This window comes from Mastigoproctus giganteus, chromosome 7 (genome assembly GCF_048544385.1).
Source record: "Mastigoproctus giganteus isolate SK-2022 chromosome 7, ASM4854438v1, whole genome shotgun sequence".
Lineage (NCBI taxonomy): Eukaryota > Metazoa > Arthropoda > Arachnida > Uropygi > Thelyphonidae > Mastigoproctus > Mastigoproctus giganteus.
The window spans coordinates 181,179,884-181,200,494 of NC_143581.1; the positions used below are offsets into that span (position 1 = coordinate 181,179,884).

Sequence of the window (20,611 nt, forward strand, 5' to 3'; positions counted from 1 at the left end):
AAGAATAGCGGCTACGTGGTGACAAGAGTAGCCACGGGGTTCAACAGATTTAAAATAAATAAAATAAATTTTCTGTTTTACCCCGGGACGACCAAACAGTCAGAGGAGTTCACAAGATAGACAGAATACAAGAAACAGCACCATATTTAATAGTGATGGGCTTGAAACCCGGTCACTCAAGGCACATGCACTTACGCACCCAAGCGCTTGATCACTCGGCTACGGTGGCATGTTTTGTAATAAGCGTATGCAGTGAGATGCATAATAATATTCGAGGTAGTGGATATTTTAAAAGTTGAAGCTCATTGAGCAGGGCAAGGTTACTCAAAATGGAAAGTGGAATGCAATGTGCTATCATCGGCAAAACTATGGATAGGATTTCCGGTCAATGGAAGAAGGTCATTAATAAAGAAGAGGAAAAGAGTGTGGAAAAGAACTGAACCTTGGGGGAGACCAGAATTAGTGGAGAAGTTAGAAGACAGAGAGCCATCTACCATCATCCTCAGTGAGCGATCAGAGAGAAAACTGGATAAGCAATTACAAAAAACACTTGGCAAACCATAAGATGGAAGCTTGTTCAGATGACCTTTACGCCAAACACAATCAAAAGCCTTTGAAATGTCAAGAGCAACTGCTTAAGTTCAACTGAACTTTTGCATTGAATTTGCCACAAATGGGTAACATAGCCAGAATATCACCAGGGGTCAACACTGACGGAGTCCATACTGGTGATCATTGATCAGACGGAAAGTTTCTAGGTAGTTTTAGATTTGGCAGTTAATTGATTTCTCCATTACTTTAGAAAGAGTAGAAGTAATTGCAATGGGACGATAATTGGATAGGAGGGATTTGTCACCCTTTTTAGGAACTGGCTGGATATGAGCAAATTTCCAAGCAGAAGGAAAAACACGTTTGGAATAAGAAAGTGAAAAAAGGCGGCAAAGAACAGGAGTAAGGTCAGGAGCACAAGTTTTGAGAACAAGTGGAGAAATACCATCGGGACCTGGAGCTTTCTTAGCATCAAGATATCGTCAAAATCCTTCGATATCCTTTTGACGGAAGACCACAGGAGGCATTGAATTGAGCATGTTGGGAATGGTGGGAGGTGTTTTACCAAGATCATTAATGCATGAGTTGGAAGAAAAATGGCATGCTAGCAGGTCAGCTTTATCCTTGGCTGAAGTGACAACAGAACCATCTGGTTTGGACAGAGGTGGGAGCAGAGATGGGCAAAAGTTTCAGCCAATAGCTTTGGCAAGAGACCAGAATGCTCGGCTACCATTAGGGCAAGAAGCAAGTTTTCTACTCTTAGCCTGTTTAAAATCTAGTTTGGACTGATTAATTACTGCTTTACAATTGTTGCGAGCTTTGGTGTAGACAGAAAATGAAACTGAACAATTAGAAACAAGCCAATTACGATATGCAACATTCTTCTCTTGAACAGCCTTAGCACATTTATTGGAAAACCAAGGTTTAGATAATGGACGAGATTTTAAAGTGGAGTGTGGGATAAGGATTCCATTCCTACAAGAATAATTTCACTGACACGATCTGAGTAAACATTGACATCAGAAGTTTTGAAACAGTAGTCTGACCAAGGAAAAGAAGAAAAGAAATCTTGCAGGTCATTGCATTTTGCATTCTTGTAAAGCCAAACAACACTAGGTTGGGAATAGCCACGAGATGAAGGCTCCACTAGAGAAGAGACAATCACAAAGTTGTGATTTGAGGTGCCTAAAGGACCACTCACTTCGACCGTGTACTTAGAAAGGTTGTTTGTGAGAAAAAGATCAAGCGTGTTGACTGTATGGTTAGGATTGTCTTGTATTCTTCTTGATAGATGCCGCCTCTGTAGCCAGGTGGGAGGGAGCAGCAGGAGTGCATAGCACACGCTTCTTGATTAGACCGGGGTTCAAGCCCGTCACCACCAAATACGGAGGATGCGGAGAGGTCAGGGAATGAACACCGCATATCCTGGAGCAATATGGCCTTAGTTGCTAATGCTCCTAAAAAAAAAAATCTTCTAGATAAATGAACAATCTGTGCAAGGTCATCAGTAATTGCTAAACCTCAGCATCACGAGGACTGTGTGAGTATAAAATGGAGGACAGCTGGAGTTGTAATAACTCAACTTCCAGTGGTTAAATTTTTATGAACTTTTATATATATTTTTTTATGAAAACCTCAAACACGAGAGGTATTAGAACCTATAGTACTTGGTACATGCATGGGTTGGAGGTTGAAAAGACAAAAGAAGATATCTGTTGACATTAGACTTGAACTTCTGTAGATTGTACGGGAAATACGTATGAAGGAAGGTTGTTCCAGAAAATGGCAGTTGAATGAATAAATGAGAAAAATGAAAACTTGGTTTCTGTGAAGAACAGTGCCCATGGAAGTATCTGTAGAAAAGGCATGCAGCAGAAACAGTACATCTATGAGACAGCAAGTGGAGAGACTCTGTTAGAGATGCGTCATTAATTAACCTAACTGCCCTCTTCTGAATGGAATCTAGAAGCCTGAGACAGGTTTTGGGGGCACTGCCCCAGATGTGGGAACAATATACCATGGTGGGGCGGATTTACGATTTGTATAGAGTGAACAGCTGTTTGAAAGAAAAGTAACACCGAGAACAAAAGAGAAAACCAAGTTTTTTTGATGGAGAGGAAGCAATATTTGTAATGTGCCTGTGCCAAGAGAGATTAAAAGTCAGCGTAATCATCAAAAGAGATATATCATCGTGTCTAGAAATCGGAGTGTTACCAAAGATAATCATAGGAGCAGAAGGATCCTTTTTACGAGATATAAGACAAGACTAAGTTTAGAAGGATTGAAATCAACTATGAATTCAACTATTGAATTCAACCACTGGAGAATTACCTGAAGATCAACATTTAAGGAATTGGTAGCGGATATTCAAGAAGTTGAAGCTGATTGAGCAGGGCAAGATTTCTCAAACTGGAAAGTGGAATGCAATGTGCTATCATCAGAAAAACTATGGATAGGATTTCCAGTCAATTGACATAGAAGAGGAAAAGAACTTTACTTTGGGTAACACCAGCATTAGTGGAGAAGTTAGAAGATAGAGAGCCATCTACCATCACCCTCAGTGAGCAGTCAGAGAAAAAAACTGGATAACCAAATAAAAAAAACAGTTGGCAAACCATAAAATGGAAGGTTGTTTAGAAGACCTTTATGCCAATCCTGATCGAAAGCCTTTGAGATGTCAAGAGCAACTGCTTGTGGTTCATTGAACTTTTCCATTGAATTTGTCCACAAATGGTTTGACAATTCATGGTGATTTCAATAGTAAGAAAAGGTGGGGGGGGGACATGAAGTAATGAACGAAGTATGAATTAATGAAATTTTTGGATATGGCATACACGTGGTAAGAATATATCCAGTTCCTTGACATAACGTGGCCTTCACAATGCCCCCCCCCCCCACATACATACCACTTGGACTCCCTCCAGCAAGATTATACACTACCTGATCTGGAAGCCTCCTAGAGAGTTACCAGCAGGTTCGGTCTGGTGTACTAACTAGTGGCCAGCCTGTGAACACTATTTTAGACCTGTACCCTCAAAATATAAGGAAGTTTGGATCTCGCCATGGTGTTCATCATAACCTCAAAGGACATCAATCATAGTGCGTAATGGAAGAGATTGGGGTGTTGACCGGAACTTTGCTCTGGAGACTAAACATGGGTTCCACCAATTCAAACCTCGAATAAGCAAAGTGGTGGTATTGCACTGGTAGATGATAGTCATCTACCACCTGGTATTGCCTGGTAACACAGAGGGGCGGCATTCCTCTGTGTGGTGTGGGCGCCACACCTCGACTCTTGCTTATGTTGGCTTCACACTTCAGTGGTAATCCACAGTGTGCTTGTGCATGGGGGTTATACCCAGGATTATAACAGCCCCACCATCGTGAAGATTCAGGCAGAGGATTTAGATGTCACAGACTGTCCAGACATCACCAAAATTATTTCCACTTGACTTTAGTGTCACCTGAATATCAGTTTCATCAGCTTTTTAGACTCCCAGGGCAATCACAGCTTGTCTGGCCTATCTGAGAGAGTATCTGCGATAGCCTCGAGGATCATATTATATCACATTAGATAAAATGTGATGAAAATCACATAAAATTTGAGGGAGTGCATCCAGCTGGCATTGATGGGCAGTGCAGTGTTGAGTCAGCTTGTTGTGAATGGGGGAAAACGAAAATGAGAGTAGGAGTGTGTTATAGGCCTAATGACTGTGATGAGCAAAACAATCAGCTATACAGAGAAATATAGTGGGCTAGTAAATCAGAATGTCTTTTGATGTGGGATTTTAACTTTCCAGATATTGACTAGAACTTGAGTTGATCATGCACACACTACCAAGACTTGTATATTTATTGGATGACTGTTTTCTGCAGCAAAATTTTACAGAGGCAACAAGAGGAAGCAATACTCTTGATCTGATTATCACCAGTCATTATACATGCATTAAGAATCTGCAGATAAAAGAACCACTAGGTAGCAGTGATCACAGTGTATTGATGTAGGATTTACTTAAAGATTTAAAATACTTCAAGGGTAAAGGGAAGGTTTTTTTTGCTTAATTAAAGGAGACTACAGTGTCGCTGACAATTTTTTTTTAAATTCCACACAGTGGGATAACATATGAAGTTACCAACAAATTATAATATGTTTCATACCAACTAAGAAATACAGTTCAAGGTTTAGACCTAAATGGGTATCAGATGAACTATTGTGATACGCGGCAGAGAACAAAAATGTATGGGGTACGTATAAATTATCAGGTGATACACAAGCCTATGGTAGACGTAAACTGTCAAGTCACAAAGGAGGTTAGGGAAGCCAAGGTAGATTATGAAAACTCTTTGTCAAAAATTGCAAGTTAAAACAGCAAAGACTTCTTTACTTATGTAAACACTAGAATGAAGTGAATGAATCACCATTGTCCACTTTATATGTATGGTTTAATTCTTGATGATCCTGCTCAGGTTGCTGAAAAACTGATTAGCTAGTTTGCATATACATTCACACATGAGGAATTCTTTAGGAAAATGGATGTCAAAAGTTTATCAAGCTCTAACAAGGAGCTAAATGATTTTGTAATAACTGGAGAAAAGTGAAACAGAAATTATTGAATTTAAACAAAAAAGGCACCTGGGGTGGATGGGATCTATCCAATTAAGGGGAGACAGCAAAGGAAGTAAGCAAACCCTTAGCCATTATCATGAGAGCATCTTTGGATTCAGGAGATGTCCCTCTGAACTAGACAGGAGTGTAGTAATACTTCAGTCATAGCATGGGTTTGTTAAGTGGTGGTCTTGTGTGATCGGTTTTGATTGGATACTGTGATGCAGTAACAAAGGGACTGGATGGGAAAAATAATTTTGATATGATATACGATGGACCCCTGCTTTACAATTGGTTCACTGTAAGATCAGATTACATTACGATGGACTCTCCATAATAAAATAACATTCAGTATGATATGTAGTAAGCACCAGTCATTGTGATCACATTTGTGAATTGAATTTTAATTCTATTAAATGGCGATTCTAATAAGCAAAAATAGGAGAAATATTATCCACAGGCTGTAAGAGTAAAGATATAAAGTCCAAATTTACACTCTATTTACCTTACCAATTAACAAAATAAATGATACGTGGAAATCGGAAGAATATTTTCCACAGATTAGCAAAATAAAAATAAATTTACGCTTATGTACAATAGTAATACTGTAATATGTACATACTAACTAATTGACATTTAGCATTAGCATTAGCAGAGGCATACGATGCAAGAAAGCAAGCTTATTCAGCATCAGCATGAAAAAAACAAAAAAAAAAAAAAACCCCACCACTCCCATTTCACCCCTCCATTCGTTCAAAATACCTGTCCAGCTGAGCCTTAAATTTATTTAGGCTATCAACTTCAATAACAAATGATGGAAGTCCGTTCCGCCAACCAACTACCCGCTAGCTATAGGCAAATTAACTCACATCTATCCGACATTTGTCCTTCCTCAATTTGAATTTATGCCCTCTCAGGTGATTATTCTGAGCAAGAGGAAGAATCCCGTCGGCATTGAGCATGCGCAAACCATTCAAGGCCTTATACACCTCTATCGGATCACCTCGCCGGTGTCTAGTCTCCAGACTCTGTAATTTGCAAAACTTCGGTCTTTCTTCGTAAGAGCAACCTTTTGTTCCATTCACTAATCTTGTTGCCCTTCTCTGTACTCGTTCCAGCAACTCAACATCTTTCTTGAAATGAGGCCTCCAGACCCGTATACAGTACTCAAGGTGTGGCCTGACCATTGCCTTATACAAGGGAATAATCACCTCCCTATCCCTGCTAGAAAAATTCTTGTATATCATTGACAAGACGCCATGAGCTACTCTTGCAGCTCATCTGCACTGCTCAGAGAACTTCATATCTGCCTGCACAATTACACCCAGGTCCTTTTCATTTTCTACCTCTGTCAGTGTAGTACCGCAGAGTTGATACATTGCTCTGGGGTTACTGTTTCCCATATGTAGTACAGTCTGTCCTCGTATAGCACGATAGTTGTGTTCCTAGAAACCCTCGTGCAATGCAAAATCGTGCAATATAAACAACAGGCCCTATGGGAAAAGTGGGGTTAGGTGCCGACCACCCAAGATTGAACACACATTTGGAACCAAAACATTACCAAACACAATAAATAATCGGGTAATTTTAATCGTTATAAAATACGTAAGTATTTTATAACGATTAAAATACGTAATAAAAAATAATATAATATTTTTTATTATAATATAATAAATAATAAAAAATATTTATTTTTTTATTATTTATTATATTATAATAAAGTATTTTTAGTATTTTTTAATACTAAAAAGTATTTTTTACGAATAAAATACGTATTTTATTCGTAAAAAAATTATTATTAAATAAAATAGTCGTAATAAAATACTTACATAATACGTAAGTATAAATTATAATACGTAAGTCGTAATAAAATATTGCTAATGCTTTTGCTTCTATCGTAAGCCAACTTGTTTTTTGTTTGATTTTCTATCCAAACAGATAGAAAATCGAAAAACAGATAGAAAAGACAGCCGTTCCATCTCTTCCAATTCTTGTGTCTTAATCTAATGGATTTTAATTACATTTTGAGTTGTTCCCGCTATGAAAGTTGTTTTTATTTTCTCCGCATTCTTTGTAATTCTTGGCGTTGCCTCATTTAGGTCTGTAGCACGTGCAATATCACATGGTCTTTCATTTCGCTCAAAGCATTTCACAATTTCATATTTTTTTTCTCTATTGACAGAGGCGGACTGGCCATAAGCCTTACCCGGGAAATCCCGGTGGGCCAGAGGCCGCTGTGATTTTGGTCATAAACCGTAGTATGAGGCCACTATAAATTTTCCCCGTGTAAGAATTTTTGACCCAGTCTGCCTCTGTTTATCGATATTGTTTTCTTTTTCTCTCTGCATCTGCAGTGTGTTCGCCAGGACGCTTCCTTTTCACACCTTTTAAGTATTTTACTCATTTTTAAAGCACAATTACAAAACGAGGAGGCACGCTTAATACACATAAACAAAGCTGCGCCCGTGTAGCAACTGAATAAACAACACCATAAAGGCCGAGATACACTATTAACACCTCACATTTTACTAAAGCACATTTCTGGGGGTTACTACCATAAAACAATAAAAACAATTTCCAGTTGCGTTTCTGCTAGTGGAATCTGTTATAAACTGGTTGTAAACTCGATCTAATTGCAATTGCAAACTATCGATAGCTGGAATTGTGTGAGTTTTTACGTTATTATGGTGAAATGTGTTTCCCCTTCACTGATATAAAACACACAAATACATTTTCAGAATCTTCTTCATTCCTATCGTGTTGCGTTCAGTTGGGGTGATTCCGCGTTCAACTGCCATTTCTTGTAAACACAAAGGCGAATCGAGCATAAGCGAATTCGGTTCGGGTTATATAAGATAACGTTCCCCTATTTATAAATCGTGTATGATCGAATTCGTGTAATGTAAACACGTGTTATACGAGGACCGACTGTACTTTACTTTTGTCAATGTTAAACTTCATTTGCCACCTCTCAAGCCATCTGCTCAACCTTTCCAGATCCTGTTGCAACAGCATAGCATCAGTAGTGTCCTTAACAACCCTGCCAACCTTTGTATCGTCTGCAAACTTGGACATTAAACTTGATATACCATCATCAATATCATTTATAAATACAGAAAACAACAACGGACCCAGCGCTGAACCCTGAGGAACTTCACTGATAACATTAGTCCATGTTGAGCAGTGTCCATTGATTACCACTCTCTGTCTTCTGTCACTCAACCATCCCTTTATCCATAGCAGCAATTTGCCTCCAATGCCACACTGTTCCAATTTGTGCAGCAGTCTTCCATGTGTAACAGTATCAAAAGCCTTTCTAAGATCCAAATATATAATATCAAAGTTATTCCCTGCATCCAGTTCTTTTGTGACTACATCATAGTATCCAATCAAATTGGACAGGCAAGACCTGCCCTTAACAAAACCATGCTGTGTCTGAGCTATAACTGAATTCTTGTCTAGATGATCCTGCAGTGCTTCTTTAACCAGTGCCTCCATTAATTTTCCTGGAACAGAAGTTAAGCTAACAGGTCTATAATTACTTGTGTCAGCCTTTGATCCGCCTTTGTGAATTGGGGTTATATTTGCACATCTCCAGTCTATGGGTACCTCCCCTGAGTCCAAAGAACTTCTCATAATTATGGCTAGGGGTTTGCTTACTTCCTTTGCTGCCTCCTTTAATATAACTGGATAGATCCCATCCACCCCAGGTGCCTTTTTTATGTTTATCCTCAACAATTTCTCCTCCAGTTTCCTCTCAGTTATTACAAAATCATCTAGCTCACTGCCAAAGTTTACTTCACCTACGACATTCCCCTTCCTGAATAACTCCTCATGTGTGAATGTAGAGGCAAAATACTCATTTAGATTGTTAGCCACCTGAGCAGGATCATCAACTGTTGAACCATCAATATCCAGTGGACCAATCTGATTCATCCCTTTCCTTCTTGAGTTTAAGTAGGTAAAGAACTCTTTTCTGTTTTTCTTTGCATCCTTTGCCTGCCTGATCTCCTTTGTGACTTGGTTACAGACCAACTTATATCTATCATAGGCTTCCATGTCACCCATTAAGTTGTATGTATCCCATGCATTTTTCTTCTCTGCCATATGTCTCATTAGTTCGTCTGACAACCATTTAGGTCTGAACCTTGAACAATATTTCTTGGTTGGTATGTAAAGCCTGGTAGCTTCCAAAATTAGTTCCTTGAATGCTTCCCATTTTGAATTTGTTGTTGGTAACATCATCAGTTGGTCCCACTGTATAGAATTCAAATACTGCCTCAGACCATCATAGTTGCCTTTACGAAAGCAAAAACCCTTCCCTTTACCTCTGATGGTAGTTACCTCCGTGAGTAAATCCCACTTCAGCACACTGTGATCACTGCCACCAAGTGGTTCCTTTATCTGCAGATTCTTAATGCATGAAGAATCACTACTGATAATCAGATCAAGAGTATTGCTCCCTCTAGTTGCCTCCCGAACATGCTGATGTAGAAAACAATCATCCAATAAATCCACAAAAGTCCTGCTAGTGTGCGAGTGACCAACCCACAAATTCCAGTCAATATCTGGGAAATTAAAATCCCCCATTATAAGACTGTCTGATTTACTGGCCCAGTCTATTTCCCTGTACAGTATCTTATTATACTCATCAGAGTCATTAGGCCTATAGCACACTCCTACTCTCAATTTTGATTTCCTTATGCTTATGTCACACCAAACTGACTCAACACTGCCCTGTCCATCGATGTCAACTGGCTTCACTTCCTTGGATTTTATGTGTTTCTTAACTAATAGCATAACCCCTCCCCCCTCCTGTCTTGTCTGTCCTTCCTATACACATTGTATTCCCCAAATTCCAGTTCTGCATCCCTTATATCTGTGTGACACCACGTCTCTGATATCCCAACAATATCTGCTTTTGATGTTTTGAGCAATAACTCAAATTCATTAAGTTTATTTACCAAGCTCCTAGCATTGGTGTACATGCAAGTATACATGCACCTGTTCTTATTCTTAGCTGCCCTAACACAACCCATGTGTTTACTTGTTTCGCGATGACTCCCAGCAGTCTCTGAAATATCCTGCATCTTGTTTTCCAGGCTGCTGCTCATTTCTGTTCACTGACTTTTTTTTTGGGTTGTAAAATTTAAAACAAAAACGATTAGCAATGAATAACAAACAACTCGGCATGTACAAATTGCATGCACACAGTACACGCAAGTGAGATACGGAGTAACAAGTTTACTAAGTTTTAAAAAATAGGGTTGACGAGTTGCTGAAAATTCATTTATGTTTTTTATATGATTGAAGATTTCATGAAACAGGAAACATTTCACCATAATAGTGTAAAAACCCACAGAATTCCAGCTATCAGTATTGTCTCAAATGCAGTAATATTGAGTTTACTACCCTTTTATAATAGATTGCACTAAAAGAAAAGTCAAATAAACTGGAAACTGCAAATTGTTTTTATTATTTTATGGTAGTGACCTCCAAATGTGTGCTTTCGAAAAATATCAAAAAGGCATTCAAAATTGATTCTTATAACCATATAATGAGGGCAGTGCAGGTATACTGCATTTTAATGATTTGAATTGGATTTTCGAAATTTGATTCTATAAAGCGGCTGATTCTACTCCAGTGATCATCTTAATCGGCACCTACTTATTTCACTTTATGATTTGCTTACTTTTGTCTCCAACCAGACCGTATGATCCTTCCTCTCAGCCAATAGCAGTGTATGTAAATGTGTTTGCTCCGTGTTTCATTTTCGCTTTCTTTGATTGAAGTGATTTTTTGTGTTGGGCTTTTTTGACGTAAATTAATGTATTGAATTCGTATTAAGTATAGCATTGTGTAAACTGTTAATATGGTTCCTACAGAGTGCAGTAAGAAGAAAATTTAAACTTCTGAGGTCTTGGAACAAATTACCAAAAAACAATGTGTTACTGGGTTCACATGATATTTTCACGATATGATGGTGGCTCTGGAACAATTTAATATCGTAAAGCGGGGGTCCATTGTACTTAGATTTCAGGAAGGCTTTTGATACTGTTGCACGTTAAAGACTGCTGTACTAATTGGAGCAATGTGGCATTAAGGGCAAGTTACTGCTATTGATAAAGGGATGGTTAAGTGAAAGAAGACAGAGAGTGGTTATCAATGGATAATCTGTTTGTGGACTAATGTTATTAGTGGAGTTCCGCAGGGTTTGGTCGTGGGTTCTTTGTTGTTTTCAATATTTATCAGTGATATTGATGAAGGTATATCAGGGTTGATGTCTGAGTTTGCAAATGATACAAAGATTGGCAGAGTGGTTAATAACAGTCATCAAGGTGAGCTACTGCTGAAGGATTTAGAAAAATTAGGCAGATGGGCTGAGAACGTTGGCAAATTTAAAGTACTGAACTGTATATGGCTAGGTGTAATCCCACAGTAATGTACCAACTATGTGGTACAGGGTAGTGAAAAAAGTAGTACACTCAGGATAGTGGAAAATGAAAAGGACCTAGGGTTAATTGGGCAATCTAATATGTTCTCTGACCAGTGCAGACAGGCTGCAAGGATAACTCAAAGGGTTTTGTCAATGAAATACAGAAATTTTGCTATCAGGAATAAGGAGGTAATTATCCCATTGTATAAGGCAATGGTCTGACCACATCTTGAGTACTGCATAGAGGTCTTGGTGGCCTCATTCTAGGAAGAATGTAGAGTTGCTGCTATGGGCACTGAGAAGGACAACCAGATTGGCGAGGGGAATAAAGTACTGTCCTTAACAAGAAGGCTTCAATTTTGCAGATTGCAACATCTGTAGAGTAGCCACATGCATCCTGATCTGGGTGAGGTGTTTAAAGCTTTGACTGGCTTGAGAAAACTCAATGCTGATGGAATTCTTCCTCTTGCTCAGACTATGTGCGTAGGTTGGCATAAATTTAAATTGAGGAAGGATGGTTAAAAAATAGATGTGCAGAAGCTTGCCTTCAGCCAACAGGTGGTTGATTGTTGGAACAAACTTCCATCCGCTGTTGTGGAAGTGGATTGTTTGTATAAATTCAAGGAAGAACTAGACAAACTATTGGAAAAGATAGATAAATGAAATGATTTTTTTTTTTTTTTTTTTGCTGATGCTGTATAAACTTTCTTTCTTGTATCATTTGCCACTATTAATACTAAACAGAAACAAGGGGAGAAATATAGGAGAACTGTAGAATGGGCTTTTCATCAATAAAACTAAGAAGGAACTAATGGACCATGTTTGGAGGCTGCTGGGAAAGGAGAGGCTGTGGGAACGCTAAACACTGAATTGGAGATGCCTCATATGACATCAGCAGTTAGAAGAAAGCTATGTACTCTTTGTTCTGATTTATTATGTGTGCAAGCAAAAACTCCTTAAAGGGTTTGTAATGTAATGCTCGTTTATTAAAATTATTTATCGTGGCGTGTGAATTGTTTATATCTTGATAGATAACACCATTAAAGAAAACATCTCATTTAAAGAGATGATTAAAGTTAAAAAGGATTGGGTAAATAATTGAAGGAAATGGTTTTTTTTTTTTTTTCCCTCTTTTCTCTCTGGGCAGTGCTAGAATCTGCCTCTCACATCTTTTTGCCAATACTAATAGCTTAGACTGAGTGTGATTAAGGTTTATAAAGGAAAATTTTTTATTGCATTAAATAATATTAAAATTGAGAGCATCTGGATTCAATCTACTCAGTAAATCTTTGGAGAAGATTTATATATTAGATTGAAGAAATTTTTTTTTGGCCAACAAATTGTTAGCTAATGAAAAACAGTACATTCCAGTAATTGTTAATTCCATTAATTAAGAAGAGGGGAATGTATGGGTAGGTTTTCTGTTTTTTTTTGGCTGGTGCAGCAAAAGTGTGGCCTCTTTCATGACCAGTATTAATACTGATGCTGAACCAATTAGATATGCATTTAATATGATAATAAGGTATCTTAGATAGTAAAGTAATACATTAAATTTTATAATTACTATATTAATAAAAAATGCCAGAAAAGTTCATGTAATTTTTCACATTTTTAAAATTATCACAAACCTGTTTGGAATTATTCTGAATAATTATGGAATAAAAGCTTGAAATAATTAATCCCCCCCCCTTTGGAAAAGAGATCCTTTAGATCATTTTTAATATTCTCTATGTGATAAGATTAAAGTAAAATTTTATATATTTTATGTCACATAATTGGCACTTCTTTTCCCTTAGATATGCATTATGTATATTATAAAGTATGATTATCACACACTTTAATTCTTTAAATTCTTTAGGTATTCTCTATTGAAGTCAGAAAAGTCACAGGAACTGTTTATTGTTGCAACAGAATTAATTTCTCAATTAGAGGAGAAATTAGGAGAAAGATTTTCCTCCCTTTTCAGTTTCAAAGGTAAGCATCTTAGTGGAGTAAATATCAATCACATATAAATATTATTTGACTAAAACATGGTAGAAATAGTGTTCAGAATGAACTTGGGTATGTGACATTATATTGTTTGTACATGGTTTCTCAGGTATTGTTTTAATTTTGACATTAAATTTTTTCAGTTATGAAAATGTTTATCTTCTAATTAGCTCATGATATAATTATTATAGATATCTCTCTCTCTCTCTCTCTCTCTCTCTCTCTATACACACACACACACACACACACACACACACACACACACACACACACACACACACACACACACACACAGGGTGTTTCAAAAGTGATAGTCAGTAATTTAAAGGTGAACTGTACAGACTACAATATGCAAAAGAAGCCTAGTAAACATTAATTCCTTAAGTGAATTGTTTTTGAGATATTGCACATTTCTAGTTTGGCTCCACCACTGACAAAGTGAACTGTACAGAGTTGGGATCCACCACTGACTTGTTTGTTCAGGTTAGGTTATGCTCATTCTCTTCATTTCCCCTCTCTCAATGCTCTGAGATATAGCGGGCATACTAGTACTTGTCAAAGGATAGTCAACATGGAAAGAGGTTATAACAACAAAGAGTATGTGGACATGCACTTCATGTATAGTAAAGGCAGTGCACTCGAGGTTGCACGTTTGTACCAAGAAGCGTTTCCCCGCTAAAGGCAGCCCAACAGGTGCACATTCATCAGGATACATCAACGCCTTAGAGAACATGGGTGTTTCGTACGTGAAGTACGAGCAGGTAGGCCCTGAAGCATAACACCTGAAGTACGAGCAGGTAGGCCCTGAAGCATAACACCTGATGTTGAGGAAAGGGTATTAGAAAGAACATCCTGTAACATGTAACATCTGTAAAATTCTGTGGTGTCGAAACCAAAAATGAAAAATGTATTATCATATGTTTAATAAAACCACCCTTAGCAAAGGATTCACAGCTTTTTGCTAAACTAGTGCTCCCATGGTTAGTGGCGGATCTTAACAGAAAATGTGCATTATCTAGAAAACGGTTCATTTGCGGCCTGATGTTCACTGGGACTTTTTTTGCTTATTTTAGTTTGTAATTTTCACCTTTAAATTATTGACCATCCTTTTTGAAACACCCCATATACAGTGCTGTTTTTTGTAAAAAAGTAGGTTTCAGGCACTCATTCTTTGCTATCAGGAAATATTGTAAATTAAAAGGACATGTAAAGTACAATACTCTAAAAAGTTATTTCCTGATATTGTTACTTTAGTAGTAATGATTTGGAATAAGAAGAAAAAATTAAGTATATTAACACACAGTTTATTAAGCATAAATTTATTATTCAAGTATATAAATAATAAGTAAAATGTGTAAAAAAATAATAAGTAAAAATAATTTCATAATAAAGTTTTTATAGATTATTTGTCGAGGTAAAAGAAAATCACTCCCTTCTAATTCTCGAATGGGGTGCTTACAATTGATTCACAGCGGGGTCCAACCTACGACCCGTGCAGAAAGTGAATTAAAACAGCATTTTAAATTTTGCTAATTATCAAAAAATTTTTGTCATTAATTAAATGTTTTATTTAGTAAATGTAATCATGTATTGTACTTAATAAAATTTTCAAATATTTTCAATTTTAGGTGTATCGTTATTTTTACTTATTCACCTTAAGCAGTGATCCTTTCAGCTTGTAAATTTTCTAAAGTGAGCATTTAAAAGGCAAAAGTAAGGTTTTTTTTTGAAAAACAAAAGAAAGTCATATTTTTTATGATTTTAATAAAATCTAAAAAATAAATTTGTGACATAGATTTGTTACACATAAAAGTGTTGGGAATTTGGACTTTTATATATAGCCTGAAAATAAAAAGGGTAACATGAAACTGAAACTTCCTTTTACATGTAACAAGATATGGAAAATGTAACACACTAATTTTTCTCGAATCACTCAGTGCGACCCCCAAAAGAAATGTAACTTTGAATATGGCCCCTGTACGGAAAAAGGTTGGACGCCACTCCAGTAGAAGGTGGACCTGGGCCCATTGGGAATACCCCTTGATCTGCTCACTGTTGATTAGCGTGACTTCTCCATATGTGAGACAGGTGGTCGGATAGGTTTTACAAGGTACCACTGAGTTGTAGAATGGTAATCCCTTCAGCTCTCTCAATTCTTGCTTAGCAGCAGCAGCACTAATTTCCTAAGTTGCTTGAAGGCCAGAAGTGCGAATAGTGCATGCCCAGTTAATCTCTCAAGCCGTTCGTTATATTAAAATTTTCTTCACTCAACAGAAACTATATTAGATGTAATAGTAGTAGTGGCATGTGATGCAAGAAAGCAAGTGTATGAGCTTATGCAGCATCAGCCAAAAAAAAAAAAAATTACAAAACAATCCCCTCTAAATTTTTGTCCAGTTCCTCCTTAAATTTATTTAACCTATCAACTTCCACAATGACAGACGGAAATTTTTTCCAACAATTAACCACCAGCTGGCTAAAGGCAAATTTCCACACATCTATTCTACATCTGTCCTTCCTCAGTTTCAATTTATGCCCCCTTAAGTTTTTAATCTGAACAAGTGGAAGAATCCCACCAGAATTCAGCGTGCTCAACCCATTCAAGGCCTTATACACCTCGCAGATGCCTAGTCTCCAGCTGCTGAAATTTTCAGATCTTAAGTCTCTCCTGGTAAGAGGAGCCCTTCATTCCCCTCACCAATCTTGTTGCCCTTCTTTATACATGCTCAAGCAAATCTACATCCTTCCTAAAATGAGGCCACCAGACCTGCACCAGTACTCAAGGTGTGGCCTGACCATTGCCTTATAGAGAGGGACAATCACCTCCTTTTCCCTGCTAACAAAATTCCTGTATATCATTGACAACACCCCATGACCTGCCCTGGCAGCCTGTCTGCATTGCTCAGAAAACTTCATATCTGACAGCACAATTACTCCCAGGTTTTTTTTTCATTTTCTACCACCTTAAGTGTAGTACCACACAGTTGGTATGTTTCTCTGGGATTACTTCTACCCATATGCAGTACTTTGAATTTTTCAATGTTAAACTTCAGTTGCCACTTCTCAACCCATCTGCCCAAATTTTCTGGATCCTGTTGCAGTAACACACTGTCATTAACAGCCCTGCCAACCTTTGTATCATCTGCAAATTTCGACACTAAGCCTGATGTACCTTCATCAATATCACTGATAAATATACAAAACAGTGGCCCCAACACCGAACCCTGTGGGACTCCACTAATAACATTAGTCCATGAAGAGCAGCACCCATTGATTACCACCCTCTGTCTTCTCCCACTCGCCATCCTTTTATCCATTGTAGCAACTTTATATTGTACTTAATACGTAGTCATATAGTTATAGTTACGCTGGTTATTTTTTATTTTAATTTAGATAAAGAGTTTTTGTGGATTTTACTTACGATAGGTAAAACCGTTATTTTTGTTCGATTTTTGTAGCCATTGTTTTTGTATATAGGGAATTCAAAGTTTTTGTAGGGAATTCAAATTTTTTAATTGAGGTAGCTCTAACGCATAATTATATAGTAATACGCTTCACTGTTTCTATTTCATAGTTTCTATTCAAATACTACTGACATTTAATTTATTGATTTTATTAATTTAAACTACCATGCCCCGAACTAGAGCAGCAAAGCAACGGGCACAAAGTGGCAGGAGTGTTGTGACTCGGGGGAGAACTGAGGGGGGCGATTCTCCAACGCGTCACAGCCTAAAAAAATGTGCAACTTGTGAAATGTTTGCCGAACTCTCTGGAACGGAACATGATATTGCCATGGGGGATGTCTTTGTGTGTGCGCGATGTAAGGAGTGTAAGGAAATCAGGCGACAACTCAGCGTTGTTATGCGCCTATATGAGAGTTTGAAGGACAGGGTGGATGCCCTCGAAGGAAATAAATTGAGGGGCCCATCAAGCTCTCAGCTGCCCACATCAACGCCAGAGCTTGCACTTGGTCATCACGCAACACAGCGGCAAACCCCAAGGCAGAATGCGCTGGTCCCACAGGAACTATTAGTTGTTGGTGACTCTATTGTCAGGGAAACGGGGAACATGCTATGTAAAAAGGATAGGTGGAACAGGACCAGGGTATGTCTGCCAGGGGCAAAGGTTGATGACGTTGTAGAGCGGATGTCATCTTTCAAGGGCACAAAAGGTGATATAGTTGTACACGTTGGCACTAATGATATTAAGAGTAGGAGACCGGCAGAATTACTCAACAAGTACAGGTCACTGTTGAAAAAAAGCCGAGAATTAGGGTTGAACTTGAAAGTGTCTGCAATTCTGCCCAGACACGATAGGAGGGAGTATATGATGAGAGCCTTGTCGATCAATTCGGCCCTGGAAAGATTGTGCAAGGCTCAAGGGGTAGAATTTTTTTCAGCCTGGACTGTACTTGTTAACAGGAGAGATTGCTTCTACAGGGATGGGATACACTTAAATAGAAAGGGTGCAAGAATATTTGCTGATGCTATCGAGGCAGTGTTAGGTGGGTCGGAAAACTGCTAGCTTGGGGGGATACAAAGACAAATAGTTTAACAGTAACCGCAGGCAGAGGTGAAGGTGATTCTTGCACAACTTCTATTAGAATAAGAAGCGACCTGGAGCGAGGGGTGTTGGGGGTTTCAGGGACGGATGGCAGTCATCCTGGAATAGTTGGGTATATGGGATGTGTTAGGGTAACAAGTAATAGGCATAGGAGCATGTATGCTTGCATGTATACCAATGCTAGAAGTATAGTAAATAAATTTGATGAATTTGAAGTGTTGGTCAAGACATCAAAGGCGGATATTGTTGGGATAGCAGAGACGTGGTGTCACAAAGATATAAGGAATGCAGAACTGGAATTTGGGGAGTACAATGTGTACAGAAAGGATAGACAGGACAGAAAGGGAGGAGGTGTTATGCTGTTAATTAAGAAAAACATAAAATCAAGAGAAGTGCATCCAGTTGATATAGATGGACAGTGCACTGTTGAGTCAGTTTGGTGTGACATAAGCACTGCAAAAGCAAAGATAAGAGTAGGAGTGTGTTATAGGCCTAATGACTCGAATGAGTACAATGAACAATTGTACAGAGAAATAGAGTGGGCCAGTAAATCAGAATGTCTTATAATGGGGGATTTTAACTTCCCAGATATTGACTGGAACTTGTGGATTGGTCACTCACACACTAGTCAGACTTTTGTGGATTTATTGGATGATTGTTTTCTGCAGCAGCATGTTCGAGAGGCAACCAGAGAAAGTAATACTCTTGATCTGGTTATCAGCAGTGATCATTCGTGTATTAAGAATTTGCAGATAAAGGAACCACTAGGTGGCAGTGATCACAGTGTGCTGAAGTGGGATTTACTCAATGAGGTAACTACCGTCAGGGGTAAAGGAAAGGGTTTTTGCTTCCGTAAAGGGGAGTACAGTGGTCTCAGACAGTTTTTAAATTCTGTACAGTGGGATCGACTGACGATGTTACAAACAGTAAATTCTAAGTGGGAAGCATTCAAGGAATTAATCGTGGAAGCTACTAGACTTTTCATACCGATGAAGAAATATTGTTCAAGGTTTAGGCCTAAATGGTTATCAAATGAACTAATGAGACTCGTGACAGAGAAGAAAAATGCATGGGATGCATATAAATTATCAGGCGATGCAGAAGCCTGTAGCAGATATAAGCTAGTCTGTAATCAGGTCACAAAGGAGGTTCGGCAGGCAAAGGCGGATTACGAGAAATCTTTGGCAAAAGATGCTAAGAAAAACAGCAAGGATTTCTTTACTTATATAAACTCTAAAAGGAAGGGGCTGAATATGATTGGTCCACTTGACATCGATGGTTCGACTGTTGATGATCCTGCTCAGATAGCAAACAAACTGAATGAGTATTTTGCATCTATATTCACACGTGAGGAATCATTACAGTTTGAAAATGGAAGAAGGTTATCAAATTGTAGCAGTGTGCTTAATGATTTTGTAATAACTGAGAGCAAAGTGGAGGAGAAATTGTTGAAGTTAAACATAAGAAAGGCACCTGGGGCGGATGGGATCTATCCAGTTATATTAAAGGAGGCGGCAAAGCAACTAAGCAAACCCTTAGCCATAATTATGAGAGCAACCTTGGATTCAGGGGAGGTTCCCACGGACTGGAGATGTGCAAATGTATCCCCAATTCACAAAGGAGGTTCGAAGGGTGACACGAATAATTACAGACCAGTTAGTTTAACTTCTGTTCCGGGTAAAATAATGGAGTCACTGGTTAAAGATGCATTGCAGGATCATCTAGACAAGACTGCAGCAATAATTCAGACACAGCATGGGTTTGTTAAGGGAAAGTCTTGTCTGACAAATTTGATTGGTTATTATGATGTGGTCACAAAGGAACTGGATGCAAAAAATAATTTTGATATCATATACTTGGATTTCAGGAAAGCTTTTGACACTGTTGCGCATGGAAGACTACTGTACAAATTGGAGCAGAATGGTATTAAGGGTAAGTTGCTACAATGGATAAAAGGATGGTTAAGTGGGAGAAGACAGAGGGTGGTAATCAATGGGTGCTGCTCTTCGTGGACTAATGTTATTAGTGGAGTCCCACAGGGTTCGGTGTTGGGTCCACTGTTGTTTTGTATATTTATCAATGATATTGATGAAGGTATATCAGGCTTAATGTCGAAGTTTGCAGATGACACGAAGGTTGGCAGGGTTGTTAATGGCAGTAATGGCAGTGTGCTACTGCAACAGGATCTAGATAATTTGGGCAGATGGGCTAAGAAGTGGCAACTGAAGTTTAACCTTGACAAATGCAAAGTACTGCATATGGGTAGAAGTAACCCCAGAGAAACGTACCAACTGTGTGGTACTACACTTAAGGTGGTAGAAAATGAAAAAGACCTGGGAGTAATTGTGCAGTCAGATATGAAGTTTTCTGAGCAATGTAGACAGGCTGCTAGGGCAGGTCATGGGGTTTTGTCAATGATATATAGGAATTTTGCTAGCAGGGAAAAGGAGGTGATTGTCCCTCTGTAC

The 20,611-nt window shown here is 38.3% G+C and overlaps 1 protein-coding gene across 1 annotated transcript in view; it reads left to right on the forward strand.

Annotated features, from left to right (window-relative positions):
* The window catches only part of IleRS-m (Isoleucyl-tRNA synthetase, mitochondrial), a 403,472-nt gene that overhangs the window by 178,817 nt on the left and 204,044 nt on the right, over window positions 1-20,611 (forward strand). Inside the window, exon 9 of the mRNA XM_090378489.1 lies at window positions 13,450-13,565. Within this exon, the coding sequence (XP_090234615.1) occupies window positions 13,450-13,565 (116 nt within the window). The remainder of the gene's footprint in view (window positions 1-13,449; window positions 13,566-20,611) is intronic.